This window comes from Ipomoea nil, unplaced genomic scaffold (genome assembly GCF_001879475.1).
Source record: "Ipomoea nil cultivar Tokyo-kokei standard unplaced genomic scaffold, Asagao_1.1 scaffold1895, whole genome shotgun sequence".
Lineage (NCBI taxonomy): Eukaryota > Viridiplantae > Streptophyta > Magnoliopsida > Solanales > Convolvulaceae > Ipomoea > Ipomoea nil.
The window spans coordinates 1,208,466-1,227,429 of record NW_017618323.1 but is presented as its reverse complement, the minus strand read 5'-3'; the positions used below and the strand labels follow the sequence as shown (position 1 = coordinate 1,227,429).

General features: G+C 40.3%; 1 protein-coding gene across 1 annotated transcript; it reads right to left on the bottom strand.

The window, feature by feature from the left end:
• Nucleotides 1-3,104: 3,104 nt before the first annotated feature.
• LOC109193584 (probable LRR receptor-like serine/threonine-protein kinase At1g74360) lies at nt 3,105-6,887 on the bottom strand. Its single transcript, XM_019344459.1, has 2 exons — nt 6,582-6,887; nt 3,105-6,443 (listed from the first exon to the last, which is right to left on the bottom strand). Exons 1-2 carry the CDS (start codon nt 6,661-6,663, stop codon nt 3,241-3,243), a joined length of 3,285 nt encoding a protein of 1,094 aa, XP_019200004.1. The 5' UTR covers nt 6,664-6,887; the 3' UTR covers nt 3,105-3,240.
• Nucleotides 6,888-18,964: the final 12,077 nt, after the last annotated feature.

Here is an 18,964-nt window from a genome sequence, read left to right as displayed (position 1 = left end):
TTGTATTACACTATTTTATAATATTAGAATAAAATTTTAACGCAGAATTATTGTACGAATGTGAAAGTAGAAATCAATATATTTTATTTAGAATCGAATTTTAACGCAGAATTATTGTACGAATGGGAAAGTAGAAATCATTAGATTTTATTAGGAAGAGAGATTTATTAGGAATTGGGCGGAAGGTTAAAATTTCAGGATTTTGTTTTTATATATAGTATAGATTGTATTACACTATTTTATAATATTAGAATAAAATTTTAACGCAGAATTATTGTACGAATGGGAAAGTAGAAATCAAAATATTTTATTATGAAGAGAGATTTATTAGGAATTGGGCGGGATGTTAAAATTTCAGGATTTTGTTTTTATATATAGTATAGATTGTATTACACTATTTTATAATATTAGAATAAAATTTTAACGCAGAATTATTGTACGAATGGGAAAGTAGAAATCAATATATTTTATTATGAAGAGAGATTTATTAGGAATTGGGCGGGAAGTTAAAATTTCAGGATTTTGTTTTTATATATAGTATAGATTGTATTAAACTATTTTATAATATTAGAATAGAATTTTAACGCAGAATTATTTTACGAATCGGAAATTAGAAATCAATATATTTTATTAGGAAGAGATATTTATTAGGAATTGGGCGGTAAGTTAAAATTTCAGGATTTTGTTTTTATATATAGTATAGATTGTATTAAACTATTTTATAATATTTGAATAGAATTTTTACGCAGAATTATTGTACGAATGGGAAAGTAGAAATCAATATATTTTATTAGGAAGAGAGATTTATAAGGAATTGGGCGGGAAGTTAAAATTTCAGAATTTTGTTTTTATATATAGTATAGATAGATTGTATTACATTATTTTATAATATTAGAATAGAATTTTAACGAAGAATTATTGTACGAATGGGAAAGTAGAAATCAATATATTTTATTAGGAAGAGAGATTTATTAGGAATTGGGCGGGAAGTTAAAATTTCAGGATTTTGTTTTTATATATAGTATAGATTGTATTACAATATTTTATAATATTTGAATAGAATTTTAACGCAGAATTATTGTACGAATGGGAAAGTAGAAATCAATATATTTTATTAGGAAGAGAGATTTATTAGGAATTGGGCGGAAAGTTAAAATTTCAGGATTTTGTTTTTATATATAGTATATATTGTATTACACTATTCTATAATATTAGAATAGAATTTTAACGCAGAATTATTGTACGAATGGGAAAGTAGAAATCAATATATTTTATTAGGAAGAGAGATTTATTAGGAATTGGGCGGGAAGTTAAAATTTCAGGATTTTGTTTTTATATATAGTATAGATTGTATTACACTATTTTATAATATTAGAATAGAATTTTAACACAGAATTATTGTACGAATGGAAAAGTAGAAATTAATATATTTTATTCGGAAGAGAGATTTATAAGTAATTGGGCGGGAAGTTAAAATTTCAGGATTTTGTTTTTATATATAGTATAGATTGTATTACACTATTTTATAATATTAGAATATAATTTTAACGTAGAATTATTGTACGAATGGGAAAGTAGAAATCAACATATTTTATTAGGAAGAGAGATTTATTAGGAATTGGGCGGGAAGTTAAAATTTCATGATTTTGTTTTTATATATAGTATAGATTGTATTAGACTATTTTATAATATTAGAATCGAATTTTAACGCAGAATTATTGTACGAATGGGAAAGTAGAAATCATTAGATTTTATTAGGAATTGGGCGGGAGGTTAAAATATTAGGATTTTGTTTTTATATATAGTATAGATTGTATTACACTATTTTATAATATTAGAATAAAATTTTAACGCAGAATTATTGTACGAATGGGAAAGTAGAAATCAATATATTTTATTTAGAATCGAATTTTAACGCAGAATTATTGTACGAATGGGAAAGTAGAAATCATTAGATTTTATTAGGAAGAGAGATTTATTAGGAATTGGGCGGGAGGTTAAAATTTCAGGATTTTGTTTTTATATATAGTATAGATTGATAAACCGGCTTAATTGGTAAGGCAAAGATGTAGTTTTTATTTCAAAGGTTAATGGATAAAAACCTTTTAATGATGCTTTCAAAGTATTTATAACTACACTTTTATGTATTTTTTGTGAGCTTTATAATAAGTTCTGAATTGTAAACATTATTTAACTTGATTAATTAATTTACATAAAATATATTGTGTGATTCAGTTATGGAAAAAATAAATTAAAAAATAATTTTTTTTATGGACCATCTAGTCAATGTAACTTAGAAGTTTTGATTATGTGTTATCATATTCAAATTATTCTAGAAAAAAAAAAACTTAAAACTGATCTAGCTAAAAGAAAAATTATTTATAAATATCATATCAATATAGAAGATGTGTGGTTTATAATGTGTTTTCTATTCCAACCATTTTTATCCAATTAATTATGTTTCATATTTTGTTATGAATAATTTTTATAGCGTTTTGAAATATTTTAATTTCTAGCTCCGCTCATATATGTTTGTAAGTTTTGTTTAAATTTTTATTAATAATTAATTTATTACTTATTATGATAACAATGTTATTGTTTGTAAACTTATATGATTTTAAATTGTTTATTCGTTTTTATAAACTATATTTATTTATTTATGAAGACATTGATGATGTAGTTATTGATTATTTTATATTTATAAAAACACATATAAATTTTTTCATGATTATTGTTGTGTATGTAAAAATTTTATATAATTTTCTTAATTAAACATTTTTTAATGAGCCATTTAGTGCAACACATTAATACACATATACATCATGTACTTTCTTTTTCCTCAACTTGATTTTTTCCATTAAGTTTTTCTAGCAATGTTTTCAACCAAGGCAGGAGTATGATATCGTAATATCTAAAGGAAATGGTGTAAATAAATAAATGTGAACATTACTATCAGACTTATATTATGATTATACATGAATTATATGTTTGTATATATTGGATTAAAGAATAAATAATAAAAAATTGAAGGTTCTCTATTTACTATTGTCTTTTTTTTTTTTTTTTTTTTTTTCACTTTATTCTATATTACAATGTATATTACATTCTTGAATGAGAAGAATACAAGAATTCACACAAAGAAACTCCTAAATTTATAACACACATTACCATTGTCAATCTAAATCCTACCCCTCAATTATACCAAAAAATTATGACACCTTTTCACATTTAATGAATGCATCAAAATGAAGGACCAGAAGGTGATCCTCGACTAGAATTCCTAGTACTAGTGGGTGAAATCCTAAGCAAAACATCAAGAACTTCCTTCATATTTGGGCGAAAATGCGGCGTCTCGGCCGTGCACCAAATCCCAATCCTCAACAACTCGCACATTTGCTCCGCCCCCTCTGCCAACCCCGACACTAAGAGAGCCACGGGCGGCGATGCTCGGCTAAATCCTTGCCGGCCATCGCCCATCACTCTTCGCGCCCATTCTAGTAAGCACTCTTCCCCTCCGTCCACGGCCCGTCTAGCCGTGGCCAGTTCCATGGCCAGCACGCCGAAGCTATACACATCCCCTTTTGTCGTGGCTTTCCACGTTTGTCCATACTCCGGTGCCACGTATCCGATGGTCCCTGCCACGACGGTACTGATGTGGGTCTTGGCCACGTCCATGATTCTAGCCAAGCCAAAATCCGTGACCCGTGCCCGTCCCGCCTTATCAAGGAGCACGTTGCTAGCCTTGACGTCTCTATGAATAATGCAAGGGTAACACTCATGGTGCAAAAACACCAAGGCCTTTGCTACATCTATTGCAATGTTTAGACGGTTTCGCCATGGCAATGAAACCCTATCTGTTATGATATTGTCTAAACTCCCACCTTCCATGTATTGATAAACCAGCAATTTCTCAGCCCCATCGAGGCACCACCCATAGAGCATCACGAGATTAGGGTGAGGCCATCCGAAACCATTTCCACTCAAAACTTCCATTTCCGCCATGAATTCTCTTTCCCCTTCAACGCCTTCTCTCTGGAGCTTCTTCACCGCCACTTCTCTCCCGTCCGGCAACACTCCTCGGTACACCGTCCCGCACCCTCCCCGACCAATGATCCTGTCGTCCGAGAAACCCCTCGTCGCTTTTAAGATATCCGAGTGGGTGAACGATGTTTTTCCCAACCGGATAACCTTAACATCATCGTCTGAGGATACCCATTGCGACGAGGAAGAGGCCGAGGCCTCCAAGAAGTACCCCGGAGAATCCTTTGGCGGTTTCACGGCGAGGCAGACAACAAGGATAAGAAGTCCACAAACCAGAGAAGCAGACACCAGTGCGGCAAACACCAAAACCGCGCTGGTTTTCGTTTGCTTCTTGGGATTTTCTGGTTTGGGTTTACCGTTTGTAGAGGTGTTGATGAAGGAAGGAAGGCGCAGCAAAGGGTCTCCGAGGAACGACCAATTGTCGAAGGTTGCTATCTGGCCGGTCGCCGGGATTTCCCCGAAGATGTCCGGGTTGTAAGAGATGTTGAACTTGTTGAGATCGGTTAAGTTGTTGAGGGTAGTGGGAAATGCGCCATTGAAAGCGTTGTAAGATAAATCAAGATTCTGGAGGCACTTGATGTTCCCAATTTGAGGAGGAATTTTCCCAGAAAAATTGTTCTGGGTGAGATTGAGTACTATTAATGGCATTCCTCCAATCTGTGCTGGCAAATTTCCATGGAAATTATTGTCCCCAAGATGGAGCATACTGAAATTCCTCATTTTTCCGATCTCCGGTGGTACCAAACCGGAGAATTTGTTGCCGGAAAGTTGTACATAGCCTGTTATTTGATAGGTACGGATAGTAGAGCCAAGTTCACAAACTGGAAAAATTCCAGCCCCTTTAAGCAGCATATCCCAAAGGTTTCTGCAATTTTTTCTGGTTAGCAGGGGATATACAAAGCTGAAAGGGGGATAATCAGCAAATATCCATCTCTTCATGGCCAGGCACTCCCCGGATCCGGGTGTGATCTTGTCTTTAGCCCGGTTTAACTCGAACGTTGGCATTGGGTTGGCTCCGATGTTTGCTAGCTCGGGAGGGATTGAACCAGAAAGGTTGTTACTCGCGAGGTTTAGCCATAATAAGCTGCTGCAGTTGCCCAGCTCGGGTGGGATTTCGCTCGTGAGCGAGTTGTTTGCCAGCATTAGCCACAGGAGTGAAGTTAGCCTTCCTAGGCTTGGAGGGATGGATCCGTTTAGGGCGTTGGACGAGAGATCGAGGGCTTGAAGGCCCGGGAAATTACCATATTCAGAAGGTATGGGACCTGTGAATTGGTTGAAAGCAAGAACCAGGAACTTCAAATTTGTCATTTTGGAGATCTCAACAGGCAATGGACCGGAGAAATCGTTGTAGCTCAAGTCCAACCGCGAGAGGTTCACGAGCTCGGTGATTCTAGATGTGACGATCCCTCCGGTGTAGCCATTTCCATGTAACAGAAGGAACCGGACCTGCTTAAATTCCCCGAAAATTTCTTGAATTTCACCCCCAAAGCTGTTGTTGCTTAGGTCCAGGAACACTAATTTGGGCAGGCTGGTTAAAGTGTTTGGAATGTGTCTCAAAAAGTTGTTGCCTCCTAAGTACAATCCCTCAAGGCTCTCAAGTGACCCAATTTCACTAGGAATTGGCCCTGAAAAGTTGTTACCAGACAGGTTTATCATACTTAGATCCTTACAATTGGACACCTCCTTAGGCACTTCGCCAAAGAATTTATTCTCAGACAAATCCAGAGATTCCAGGCTGCAACTTTGGTTGAAAACCCACCAGGGCAACCCGCCAGACATATGATTTTGAGCCACTGAAAGCTCTTTCAGATTATCAAACCCGAACAACAACAAATCCCCACTCAAACTATTTGAGCTCAGATCAAGATACCTAAGATTCCCACATTTTTCCAGGGCATTTCCCATCTCTCCGGTGAAGTTATTGCCGGAAATATTCGCCACCACCAAACCGTCACACCTTCCGGGGAAAGCCAGCCCGGCATCCCCGTGAAACCGGTTCAACGACACGTCTAGAACCTCCAAGCTCTCCAGCCCACTCAGATGGAGCTCCCCATCAATGATGTTATGTGACAGGTTCAAGAATCTTAAGCTGTGGCACTTGCCCAGGTCCTCTGGGATGACCCCGCCAATCGTGTTGCTGGACAGGTCCAGATAGGTTAAGCTGGTTAGGGCAGAGAAGTTGTGGAACATGTTTCCGGTCAGGTAGTCGCCGGAGAGGTTTAGTCCGGTGACTCTCCCCCCGGAGCAGAAAACTCCGGGCCAATTGCAGGGTGACAAATCTGTTGAATTCCATTTTGTGCATCTTGATCCTCTGTTAACAGCGCTCTGATTCTCAATATATGATTTCAGGTTCATCAAAACATCCTTGTCTGTCTCCAAGGAATCTCCACTCACAAGCCCCCCTATGATTTTCCAAAAATATTTTTTTTTTAAAAATGTGTCAGTCCAATAGATTCCTTAAACTCTTCAAGTCAACTCAACACAATCTTCCTCAAAAAACACAAAAATCATAAAAATAACAGAAAAATCAGTAAAAGTACCTGTAAGGGCTGTAACAATCAAGAAAAAGAAACTGAAAACTGGGACGAGACAAAGATTTTCAACAGTTTTCTGTTGTGACATGATCTGTATAAACCATCCACCCGCCAATCTGCTCTTTAATTTGGGGTTGTTCTTGAGTTTCGTCTGGTTAAGGTAGCATGATGATTTGAGAATGTTAAAAGAGAAAAACCAAAAAAATGGAGAAGAATATTATGAGAAATGAGAAGTGGGAAACTAGGAAAATGTGGGTGAATTTCAGATGGCCTGCAATATGGACCAAACCACACGGAAGAAAAATGCACGTGCCTACTAATATTATATATATATATATATATATATATATATATATATATATATATATTTTTTTTTTACAGTTATCAGCTAATTCAACAATTAATTTTATCAAATAGAACTTATAATTTATTCGATAAGAGATGAATGATTAGTATTCATCTTTTCAAAAAAAAAAAATATATTAATTTTTAATAAGTTTAATTTACTTGGTTCTTTTAGTGCTTCTCATGAGTGCATAGATGTAATAAAATTTGAATTCAAGTTAATTTATCATCTGAAAAAAAAAAAAATTTGTCATCATCTAATTATATCTTAATCTTGAACTTAATTTATTTAGAGGTAGTCCAAAGTTGACCATTTTCTGTACTGTTTAGCTTTACGGAGACGGGCAGGATTTGATTTTGATTTTTGAATATTTGTTGGTCAAACGTTGTTGTTGGTCTTCATTTTTCTCCTGAACCTTCCTATGCGCGTCTCATATTTTTTCTTAATATTATTCTCAAAAAGTTGGATTCTCAACTCCAAGGGCCCCCTACACTTTCAGTCGAATAGAACATCTAGAAGGATGTAAATCATAGTAATTGAGCTGAATTATAGAGGTTAAACTTTTGCTTACTGTGCATAAGGAGCCCTCCTCACTTTAAGAGGTTGTTCCCACACTGTCGCTAGTGAGACTTAATCACTAGTCATTCTTCACAAATTTCACCCGACCAACTGAGATGTTCATGCGAGGAGAGATATGTCAGACTTTGTGATCAAGCGACATAACTGTGGGTCAAAGGTTCAAATTTTAGTGGGGACATTGACAAAAAATACGGACAAGGAGGGGATTAGAGAAAAGGTTACTAAATCAAAAATTTCTTTACACATTTTTTCCATTAATATAAAGTTGATGGTTTACCTTCAAAAGAATAGTACTATACTAACGGAGGGAAAAGCATCTGCTTATAGCTTAAGAAGGAGTTAGATTTTCTTAGTTTGATATTTAAATTAAGTAATTTTAGTCACACAATTATTTTGAGTAATAAATCTAATTTCTCTTTTTCAATTTTTACAAATTAAGTCTATGATTGTTAAGTAAGTTGTAAATTGTACTGTGTCTAAGATTTTATAAGAAAATTGAGAATAAATTAGAAGTTATAAATATATTTGTCTTCATAAAATCTTATGTGCAAATGAAGTTTGATATCTCAGTTAGTCGAACAATTGGATTTGAAACTCGTTTAACAATTAAAGGATTAAATTTGTAAAAATTGAAAGAGAGATACTGATCTAATTAACTACTCAAAAATAACTGAGAAGTCAAAAATATGATTTAAAAATTTCTCAAAACAAAAATTCAACAATACTTGCACAATTAATTGAAACTAGTTGCATTTAAAAAATATAGTCAATGGGAAACTCCAAATCGAACACCATTGGGCAAAACACCTACCTTTGATTTTATATTATTTAATTTGCCTCAATTGTAGGAATCAAATTTATACTCCAACTAATTTCCTCCTTCCAACCTGTCTGAATTAAAAAGTTAAGCCAATAATTAGATTGCAAATTTATGTATAAATATTACATGCTCATTTAATAATTAGACTACATACACATTTATCTCTAAATATTGTATGCTCAAACACACATGATTAGAAGATGCTAACATAAGTTCAACCATATATATGTTATGAAGATAAGGATTTGATATATGATATCTCCACTCTTTTAATGAAAATGAAAACATTGATACGTACAATGTATCAAAATGCATCCATGCGCAGAAAGTGGTCAAAGGAAAATGAAATATTCTTCCAACGGGTGGTTGAGATCCATTTTACAGATTTTTTTTTTTTTTTTTTTCTAATGACGATGCAAATAAGGCATGTGAATTCCAAACATTCTTTACTTGGAAAGTAAAGCAATAGCTGAGATTGAGGGGAAGCCTCATCAATGAAGTTGTGATAGGGGAGGATCATCTTTGCCTATAACTCTCCAACGGTTGTAGTGCAAAATTCAGCTAAGGGTGTATTTGAAAACCTGGATCATTTTCTGAGATTCCAGTGTTTGGATGTGTCTGGAAAATTAAGTCAACGGAAATCATTTTTCGTTGACTTTGAAAATATGCTTGTTTTGGAGGAAAATAACTTTCCTTTTTTTTTTTGAGAAGTCATTTTCCAACTTTTACACCAACATCACACCACGTACCACCGCTACCCCGCCACCGCCACCACCATACCACCGCAATCACCACCACTACCACCATCAACACCATACCACCACCACCTCACCACCACCATCGCCACCATCAACACCATACCACCACCATCATCACCACCACCAGTACAAGACCACACTACCACCACAACCGCCACCGCTACCGCCACTGCCACCACCGCAATACCACTAGTGGTGGCCTTCTCAACTGGAGCTGGGTTTCCTTCTCCGACGAGAAGGCAACCCAAATTGGGTTGCCTTCTCGTCAGGCCTTCTCTGGTCGAGAAGGCTACCACTGTGGTGGCCTTCTCAACGGAGAAGGCACCCCAGATCTTGGTTGCCTTATCAGGGAGGTATAGCCTTCTTCGTGATCGGCGACCGTTCGACGTTCGTCGGTCACTGGTCACCGATCACTGTTTTGCACGAAAATATGTCGAAAAGTGGTCGGATATGCAATGACCTATGATAGTAGGTCATTTACTTGTATTTGGACTTCATTGCATCAAAATGCATTGTTCATGGATTTAATTGCTTCTTTACAAAGTTGGAGGGGCTAATTCACTTTTGAGCAATAGTTTAAGACCCTATTTGACCATTTTCCCATACAATTATATATGTATATACGAAACATGAGATTTTTATGGGCACAATGCATTGTGCGCCCCGTGCACGATATAACAATTGGTTGGGAGTTGGGACCCATCAATATGCATGCATGCATTTATGCATATATACATAATTTGTTAACATTGGTGTCAACGGCATACATAATTGTATCATATGGAATTTGATATTAGTGTTTATTGATATCTTATATGAAATTTATATAATTAATGTGATTATTGTATGGTTAGAGGTTTTACATGCAAGACATTATATTAATTATTATCATTTTGATTGCCTCATTATGGAATTAAATTAAAAAAAAAAAATGACAATGACATGTACGCACGTGTGATCTCTACTGAGGTCAAGTTCATGGTTGTCAATGTCTTTATGTCACTTATGGTGGGGATAATTAAATAAAATATTAGAATATATAGATAAACACTCCGTATTTTTTTTTTTTTTTGAGAAATATTCCGTATTTTTTAAAAGAAAAATAGGAATAAGGGTCAAATAGGAATAGGTAGTTTAGTTTTTTTTTTTTTAATTTTAATTTTAATTAATTATTTTAAAAATCATTTTTAATCGGTAATCGCTTTTTCAGGTAAACAGGTCATTTTGGACCTAATTGCATGATTTTGTGTTGTTTAGGGACTCAATTGCATTGTTTTTAAGTTCGATGGGCTAATTGTAGTTAGGTGTGCAGTTGAGTGGCCTATTTAACCTTTATTCCAAAAATATATATATATACAAAGGAAGGGAAGGTTTGTCTACCGTCTACACTATGAACTTTCTTAAAGTCCTGAAGCACAAAAAGAGTCATTGTCCCCACACTAAGGTTGAAACCTGAAATCTCTCATTGAAGGGGTCAAAGCTATACCACTCAACCACAAGGCATTTAGCATATACACTCAAGTTAATAGTAAATTATTTGACATAATTTAATGTTCAAATTTTTTGATAAGAAAATATTGTTGGTATTCCATTGGTAGAAAACAAATAATAATCCCAATAAAATAAGATTATTATTTTTCTGGTAAAAAGGGAAGGAAAGATGAAGAGATTGACTTTGTGTTTGGTGTTGAGTTTTTAGCAAAAGTCAAGCGATCACTCTTTCTTTAAAACTGTATTTGCCACCTCCCAAAAGTGCTAGGAGCCTTGTGGTCTAGGCTTCCCAGGATAAAATTTGCTACGAATTATGAACACAGTAGGCTTAAGAAAGGAGTAGAAGAACGACATTCGTGCCCGCAGGTGCCGGCGCAATCAAGTCTTCAATAGGCAGTATTTGGAAGAAAAGACCAATTCAAGGTTTGAATCTCAACGGCTGTAGTGTACGGATTATGCTCAAAATGGACAGATCTTTGTGCACACCAGCATTTAATGACCATATCTACTAAGCCATTGAGTAACCGTGATTTACATTTTCTCAAATATTTTGTCGGGTCCTTGGGGTTGGGGAGTCAACTTTTTGAGAGAAGGACAAACCATGGATTATTGAGATAACATACTGATAAACCCGCTCATTATAGCTAGTAGTATTCTTTTGTTATCATGATTACAATTAGCACATGGTAAATAGAAATTTGAAGCAAACTCTTCATGCTAAGCTCTTTACTTTAGGACTCACATTGGTTTGAATCAGCTATAATATACTATAATTTGATAGATTTTTTAATGAAAAATAGTTTTTATAATATTTATTATGTCATTTATGATTATTTTGGGTAAGAATATAACATTAAAATTGTAAAATTATCAAATTTTGTCCTAGAAATTAAAACCAATTGGATACAAATTAAAACATACATACCCAAATGTAACAATGTCAACAAGGTCATTGGAAGGATTCCATCATTGGCTTTGAGTATGAAGCAACTTTAAATCTTCAGGCCAACTCTTTCATTAATAGAGATGTCTACAATTTAATGAGGATTAATCACGGTGTTCGACGGTAGAAATCATGGGCTATACCCCAAAAAAAAAATGTGGTGAAACTAAAAGTAAATGTTGCTATATCACAATAGTTATGAGACTAAAAGCAAAATTTTCTCCTTTTTCTTTTTCTAAATAATAAAAATTTTGTTGTCACCAAATTAAATTTCATATTATAAATTAAAATTCAACATAAAACATATAATAAATAAGGTTTGCTTTGTCAACCTATTGAAGCACAAAGAGTCTGTAATACTCAAAAAAAAAAAATGATTTGCTTTGAAACCCAAAAATTGACATCAGTGTTTGGCGTTTGGCTATCAAGAAAAATGAAGTCAATGAAAAATAATACTCATTTTGACCAAAAAAAAAATAGCGCATTTTGGATCGAACCAAACAACAAAATTTACCAAACAATAAAAATTTACCCTAGCTTGACCCATATTGAAAAATTCAATTTCTTTAGTTTAGAATTTTTATGTTTATTTTTATTATAATAAGTTATAAATTAAAAATTATTTATTTACATCTTTTTATTATAATTATTATTAATCTTGATAACTATTATAAATTTTAATTTATAATTATATTTTATTATAAATAATAATTATTATCATCATTAAAATAATTAATATTTTATAAAATAACATTGTAGTAGATTTACGTTCAAGTTTTTTAAATGAACTAAACAAAAAAATATATAATTTTCTTACTTTCCGCCAAATAAAAAATATCATTTTTTTGACTTTCAGTCAAACATTAGAAAATAAAAATGTTTTTGAAAAAGTGATTTATTTTCAAAAAATTATTTTCAGAAAACATTTTTGTGTTTCTAAGAATACCCTAATAAATCGAATAATTTAACGAAGTGAATTTAATCTCTAATAAAATGCATCGTATAAGATTAAATAAAAAATAAAAAAAAAATTATGGTGCAAATCATATTTGCCATTCGCTACCATAGGCCCATAGCTGCACTGCTCTAAACCAGTTCATTATTTTATATAATTTAAAAAATGGTATATGATTGGCGCTTTATTAATTAATTTTTTATCTTTGAATTATATTATATAGAGTATATAGAAACTTTAATTGGAATTTAAATACTAGTTTTAGACTAAAAATGGATTATCACAGAAACTATATTATGCGTCTAGGGAAGCATTTCTTTGCCTTTAGCAACTACTGTATGTTTTCAATTCAATGCTCGAATCAGCAATGTATCCACTAAAATCTACTGATTTATATGTTAAAGGCTGATGGTGCAAATATACCAAGCCTAGCACCAGGTGAACGTGTGGGACGGGTGTGGGTCAACCCAAAATCGCCCCTCAGTGGGACGAGTTAGGTCCTAAAAATTTTGCAAAAATGCAGGTCTCGCGGACTTTGACCTGCACGGATTGGCGGGCTACGGGATTAGCCTGCACGGGTCACGGGTCAACCTGCAAGCATGGTTTGTGTTATTAAGGTATTTTGTTTGTGTGCTTAAGGTGTGCGATTTGTGTACTTATGGTGTGCCATTTTAATGCTTAAGATGCGTCTTTTTGTGTTAATCGCACAATCGCACGAGAAGTTATATTTGCACCTGATCCACTCCCCCCCCCCCCCCTCTCTCTATCTCTCTCTCTATCTCTCTCTCTCTCTCTCTCTCTCTCTCTCTCTCTCTATATATATATATATATATATATATATATATATATTCTTGGTAGGGAATATCCCGACCGACATAGCTTCACCACGACCGAGAAGCCTTTGTCCTTTTCTCTTTGTCTTTGCAGGTAACAGGTCGGGCTCCTTGTGAAGAACCCGGTCGGGGTCCGACCGGGAGTTGCCCGAACGACGATGTCAACCACCGAGCGGTAGCCCTTTGGCGAGAGAGCTGACGAAGGACACGTGGCGGCTCTCTACATCGACAGGCAGGGCACCCGGGAGGATGACACGTGGTGGCTACGTGGAGGACATGCCGAACGGCTGGAACCCTGTCCCCGGCATAACGGCTATAAATACCCACAGTAGCTACAGTGTGGGGGACTTTTGGACGATCGATAGGTTGTTACTAGAGAATCCCGACCGCAGTCAGTCGGTACTCAGAGCAACCAAGTAGATTGTACTTAGGGCCTTCACCGTGATCAATAAAATCTCTACTTGCTTCGATTGGTCTCGAGTTTATTTTATATTGCTTGCGTATAATTAGCAGTATCATTTTGGCGCCGTCTGTGGGGGACCAGTGCAACAAAGCTACGTCTTGACGAGCACTCGGCCTCTTTGCAACGATGTATCCGTGGGCATATAACAACTTCGCCGACGACCAAGCAGATGTGGCGAGCTCATCCGACCATCACGCTACCCAACAGCAAGGTCAGACGGTCGATCTAAACCTCAACCTCTCACCACCGCATCCATCAAATGCATACCCGGCCGCCCAACAGCCGGTGAATTACATACAACCGGGATACCCAACACCCGGTCAGCCATACCAGCAGCAGCCGATGATGTGTCCCGGCCAGTATCCGTACCCGGTCCCACCTCCACCGTATGGGTACTGGCCAGGCCAACCGATGTGCTACACTCCCCCGGTTGGTTATCCACCATATACGCCTGCTTATACAGCTCCAGCCGCCGCCCCTCCAGTACAACCGACCGCACAGGTAGAGCCGCAGCGTCAGTCCGCATCCCGGGCTCGACGCTCGGCTCATTCGCGGTTGGGGTCGGGGGGTGCTGATGCGATGGAGGCACCAGCTCAGGCCGTCCAAGCGGAGGACCCTGAAGAAACTGCCCGAGCGGCGGCTTTTGATCGTCTTCGACCGGAGATGCGCCAGCATTTGGGACCCCAAGACCCGAATCGCGGGCAAGAAGACGTACAGATGCAGGAGGCTAGTCAGGAGGCTTCATCTGGGTATAGCGGGTCGAGATCTCACCGACGGCGACGCGCTCGGGATACAACCCAAGCCGCTCAAGCCGCTGAGCTCAACGAAACCCGAGGATTGCTCTATAACCTCCAGGCGGAAGTTGCGCAGCTCAGGAATGCGTACCCTGCAACACCCCCGGTCAACCAATCGACCCTGCACCAGACGCCTTTCACAGCAGCGGTAATGGCCCAGCCTTACCCGCTCGACTTGAAGGTCTCTGGAGAGAAGAGTTATGACGGACGGGCAGATCCTGAGGCCCACGTGAATGATTTTTTCAGCAACATGATGCTGAAGGGCGTTTCGGACGCCGTGATGTGCAGGGCCTTCTACTCGACCCTCACCGGTCGGGTAGCAGAGTGGTTCCGAACCCTGCAACCGGGGTCGATCGATAAATTTGAGACCCTGGCGATCAAATTTGTAAGAAAGTTCATCACTTCCAAAGTGGTGAGAAAGTCCTACATGTATCTTGAGAAGGCCAAGCAGCTAGAAGGGGAAAGCTTGACCGATTTCCTCGTCAAGTGGAAAGCAGCGGTCGGGGAGGTCGAGCCTATGGACGATGCGACCGCCACCCATATGCTTCACATATCTCTTCGGGCGGGACATTTGTATCAAGACTTCATCCTACACCCCCCGACCACGTATGAGGAGGCCCTTCGAAGGGTCACAGATTACGCCAATGCTGGCGAGGCGAACGCCGTAAAGCGCTCGCAGGAAGTCGGATCTTCATCTCGTAAACCAGCCGGCCGGGCGGAACACCGATCGGGTGACAACCACCCCCGATCCCGCACCAGGACTGGTGAGTTTACGGCCTTGAACCGGTCCGCAGCGGAGGCCATGCAGTATGCCCAGTCATGCAACCTCATCAAGCTGCCCCATCCCGATCGAGATGGCTCGGACAAGAGTAAGCATTGCGCTTACCATCGATGTGCTGGGCATGACACCGAAGAGTGCACCCACTTGCTCCAACTATTGGAAGATTTGCTCAATCAAGGAAAGTTGGACAAGTGTGTGGGAAGGAGAGAGGACCCCAAGAGGAATACCGATCGGAGGGAACAGCGGCGCTCTCATCACCGCTCCGATCGGTCAGGTCAGGACCGAAGAGATGGTCGAAGAGACGATCGTCATGATGACCGACGGGACCCTGACCCTCCGTTTACCGGTCGCCCGTCCGGAAAGCCTACCATACATGTCATTTTTGGTGGGCTGGGAGATGCTTCCCGACCAAGGACAAATTGCCCGGTCGCTATAGTGAACTCCCGGGAGACCGGGAAGAGGCAGAAAATGGAACCCATAACCTTCACCCTCGAAGACCAACTTACCAGCAGTGACCACGGCATGGAGGCGCTTGTGGTCACGATCGACGTTAAGGGGACGGACGTCCAGAGGGTTATGGTCGATACGGGCAGCAGTGTGAACGTCCTATACTTGGACGTCTTTGAGAAGCTTGGCCTTGACAGGAAGGAGCTGACTCCGGTCGGTGTACCACTGTCAGGATTTACCGGGGCTCTTATTTACCCCGAGGGAAAAATAACGCTCCCGGTCGAGATCGGCACACCTCCAAAGTCGATCAAAACGGAGCTGGAATTTGTTGTGGTCAACCTTCATTGCGTCCACAACATAATCTTGGGCCGACCTGCCATTATGAAGATCGGTGGGATAATTTCTATGCCCCATCTGTGCATGAAATTCCCTACCCCTAATGGGGTCGGTGTGGTCCGTGGCGATGTCCAATCCGCCCGGAAGTGTTACACCCGAGCGGTTAATAGACGTGACTCCGGTCCATCTTCCCGGGTGAACACCATAGCCAAGGAGGAGGCCAAGGATCGGAAGGAGCAACCTGAGCCCTCCGAGGAAATAGAAGAGGTTCCCCTATCCGAGGACCGTCCGGATAGGAGAATCAAGATTGGCCGAGCCCTCACCCCCGAGCTTCGAGCGGAAGTTTTGGCCATACTCCGGGAGTATGCTGATATCTTTGCGTGGGGGCCTGAAGACATGCCCGGGATTGATCGATCGGTCATCTGTCACAAACTGGCCGTTGACCCCGCAGCCAAGCCGGTTGTGCAGAAAACGCGACACCTTTCCTCCGATCGCCGCGAATTTGTTAGAGAAGAGGTCAAAAAGATGGCGGCGATTGAGCACATCCGTCCGGTGGTTTATCCCGAGTGGGTGGCAAATATCGTTCTTGTTCCTAAGCCCCCAGCATGGAGGATGTGCATTGATTTTACGGACCTCAACAAGGCCTGTCCGCTCGACCCATATCCTTTACCGAGCATTCACCAGATGGTCGACGAGACGGCCGGGGCCGAATTAATGAGCTTCATGGATGCCTTCAAGGGGTACCATCAGATCATGATGCACCATGAAGACGAGAGCAAGACAGCCTTCGTGACCCCGGACGGGCTGTATTGTTACCGAGTGATGCCGTTCGGCCTACGGAACGCAGGAGCGACCTATCAGAGGATGGTCAACATGCTCTTTGCCGATCTATTGGGCCGAACGATGGAAGCTTACATCGACGATATGCTGGTCAAGAGTCGGGACCGGTCCGACCACACTCGAGACCTCCGGGAGTGCTTCTAGATCATGAGGAAGTACCAGTTACGGTTGAACCCGACCAAGTGCACATTCGCGGTTCAGACCGGCAAGTTCCTCGGCTATATGATGACCAAGAGAGGAATTGAGCCCAACCCGGCCAAAGTAAAAGCGATTCTGGACATGCAACCACCTTCCACCGTTCGGGAAGTCCAGCAATTGACCGGTCGGTTGGCAGCCCTCAGCCGGTTCCTCTCCAAACTAGCCGAGCGCGCTTTACCTTTTTTCAAGGTATTGCGGAAGGCTAATGGATTCGTCTGGGACGAAGAATGCCGAGCGGCTTTTGATGAGCTGAAGGAATATCTCATGTCACCGATCGTGCTCTCAAAGCCCGAGCTTGGAGAAGAGCTAGACGTGTACCTCGCCGTTTCCGATCGTGCAGTAAGCGCAGTGTTGTGCCGAACCGATCCGGAAGGGGTCCAGCGATCGGTGTACTATGTAAGCCACGCGCTACATGGTCCCGAGCTTCGGTACTCCCGGCTAGAGAAGGTCGTCTACGCCTTATACATTGCCGCGAAGAAGCTGGCTCCCTATTTCCAAGGTCGAGCAATTCGCGTGTTGACCGATCAATCGATCGGGCCAGTCCTCCGAACTGCCTCATCATCAGGTCGCCTAGTCAAGTGGGCGTTAATGCTGACCCAGTATGCGATCGAATACCGACCAAGACCAGCTATCAAAGGTCAGGCCCTTGCTGATTTCTTGGTCGAGTGCACCGCCCGGGATACCCGACCCCCCGAGGTAGCGGATCCCGAGGCTGAGTGGTGGTCGTTGGCTACTGACGGGTCGAGTAGCAAGAAAGGAGCAGGAGGAGGGGTGGTGGTCACGAGCCCGAAAGGATTCAAGGTTTATTTTGCTCTCATGTATCAGTTCCACCCGACCAATAATGAAGCCGAATACGAAGCCTTTGTTAATGGCTTACAGTGTGCTCGGGATTTGGGGGCTGAATACATTCGGGCTCAAACGGATTCCGCGCTCGTGGTCGGGCAAGTTCTCGGGGATTATGAAGTCAATGGAGAGCGTTTGCAGCTATACCGAGACCTTGCCATGGAGAAGCTTGCTCAGTTCCGGGGGTATACCGTCCGACATATACCTCGATTGGATAACGCCGACGCAGATATCTTATCTAAATTGGCTCAAGACGCCCCGGAACACATGTCGAAGATAGCTCGGATTTTGGTGATCCCGAGACATAGCATCCATCGTCTACCGGTCAATCCAATCCAACCGGCAGAAGACAATTGGATCACCGATCTGAAGGAGTTCCTCGAGCACGGTCGACTTCCAGACGACCCTCAGCGTGCTCGAAAGGCCAAGTTGAGAGCCCCGAGGTTCCAAGTCTTGAATGGCCGTCTCTACAGGCGATCGTATGGAGGCCCTCTCATGCGTTGCTTGACCGCATTTGAGGCCGATTTAGTCATGAAGGAACTTCACTCGGGAATTTGCTCTTCGCATCAAGGAGGCCGATCGCTTGCCCGTCGTATCATGCTGATCGGGTACTATTGGCCGTCCCTCCAGCTAGACTGTGAAAAGTTAGCTCGGGAATGTGAGACGTGCCAACTGTACGCCCGGATGCCTGGACGACCGGCAACCTTCTATCAACCAGTCACGACCGCAATTCCTTTCGCTAGGTGGGGGGTGGATATCTTGGGCCCCTTCCCTTAGCTCTCTGGTCGAAGAAGGTTCGTGATTGTCGCCGTTGATTATTTCTCCAAGTGGATAGAAGCCGAGCCCTTAGCCACGATCACCTCTCAGCAATGTGCTCATTTTCTCTGGCGAAATGTGGTTTCCCGCTTTGGCGTGCCCGTACATCTCATCAGTGACAATGGCCGCCAGTTCGTAAGCCAGTA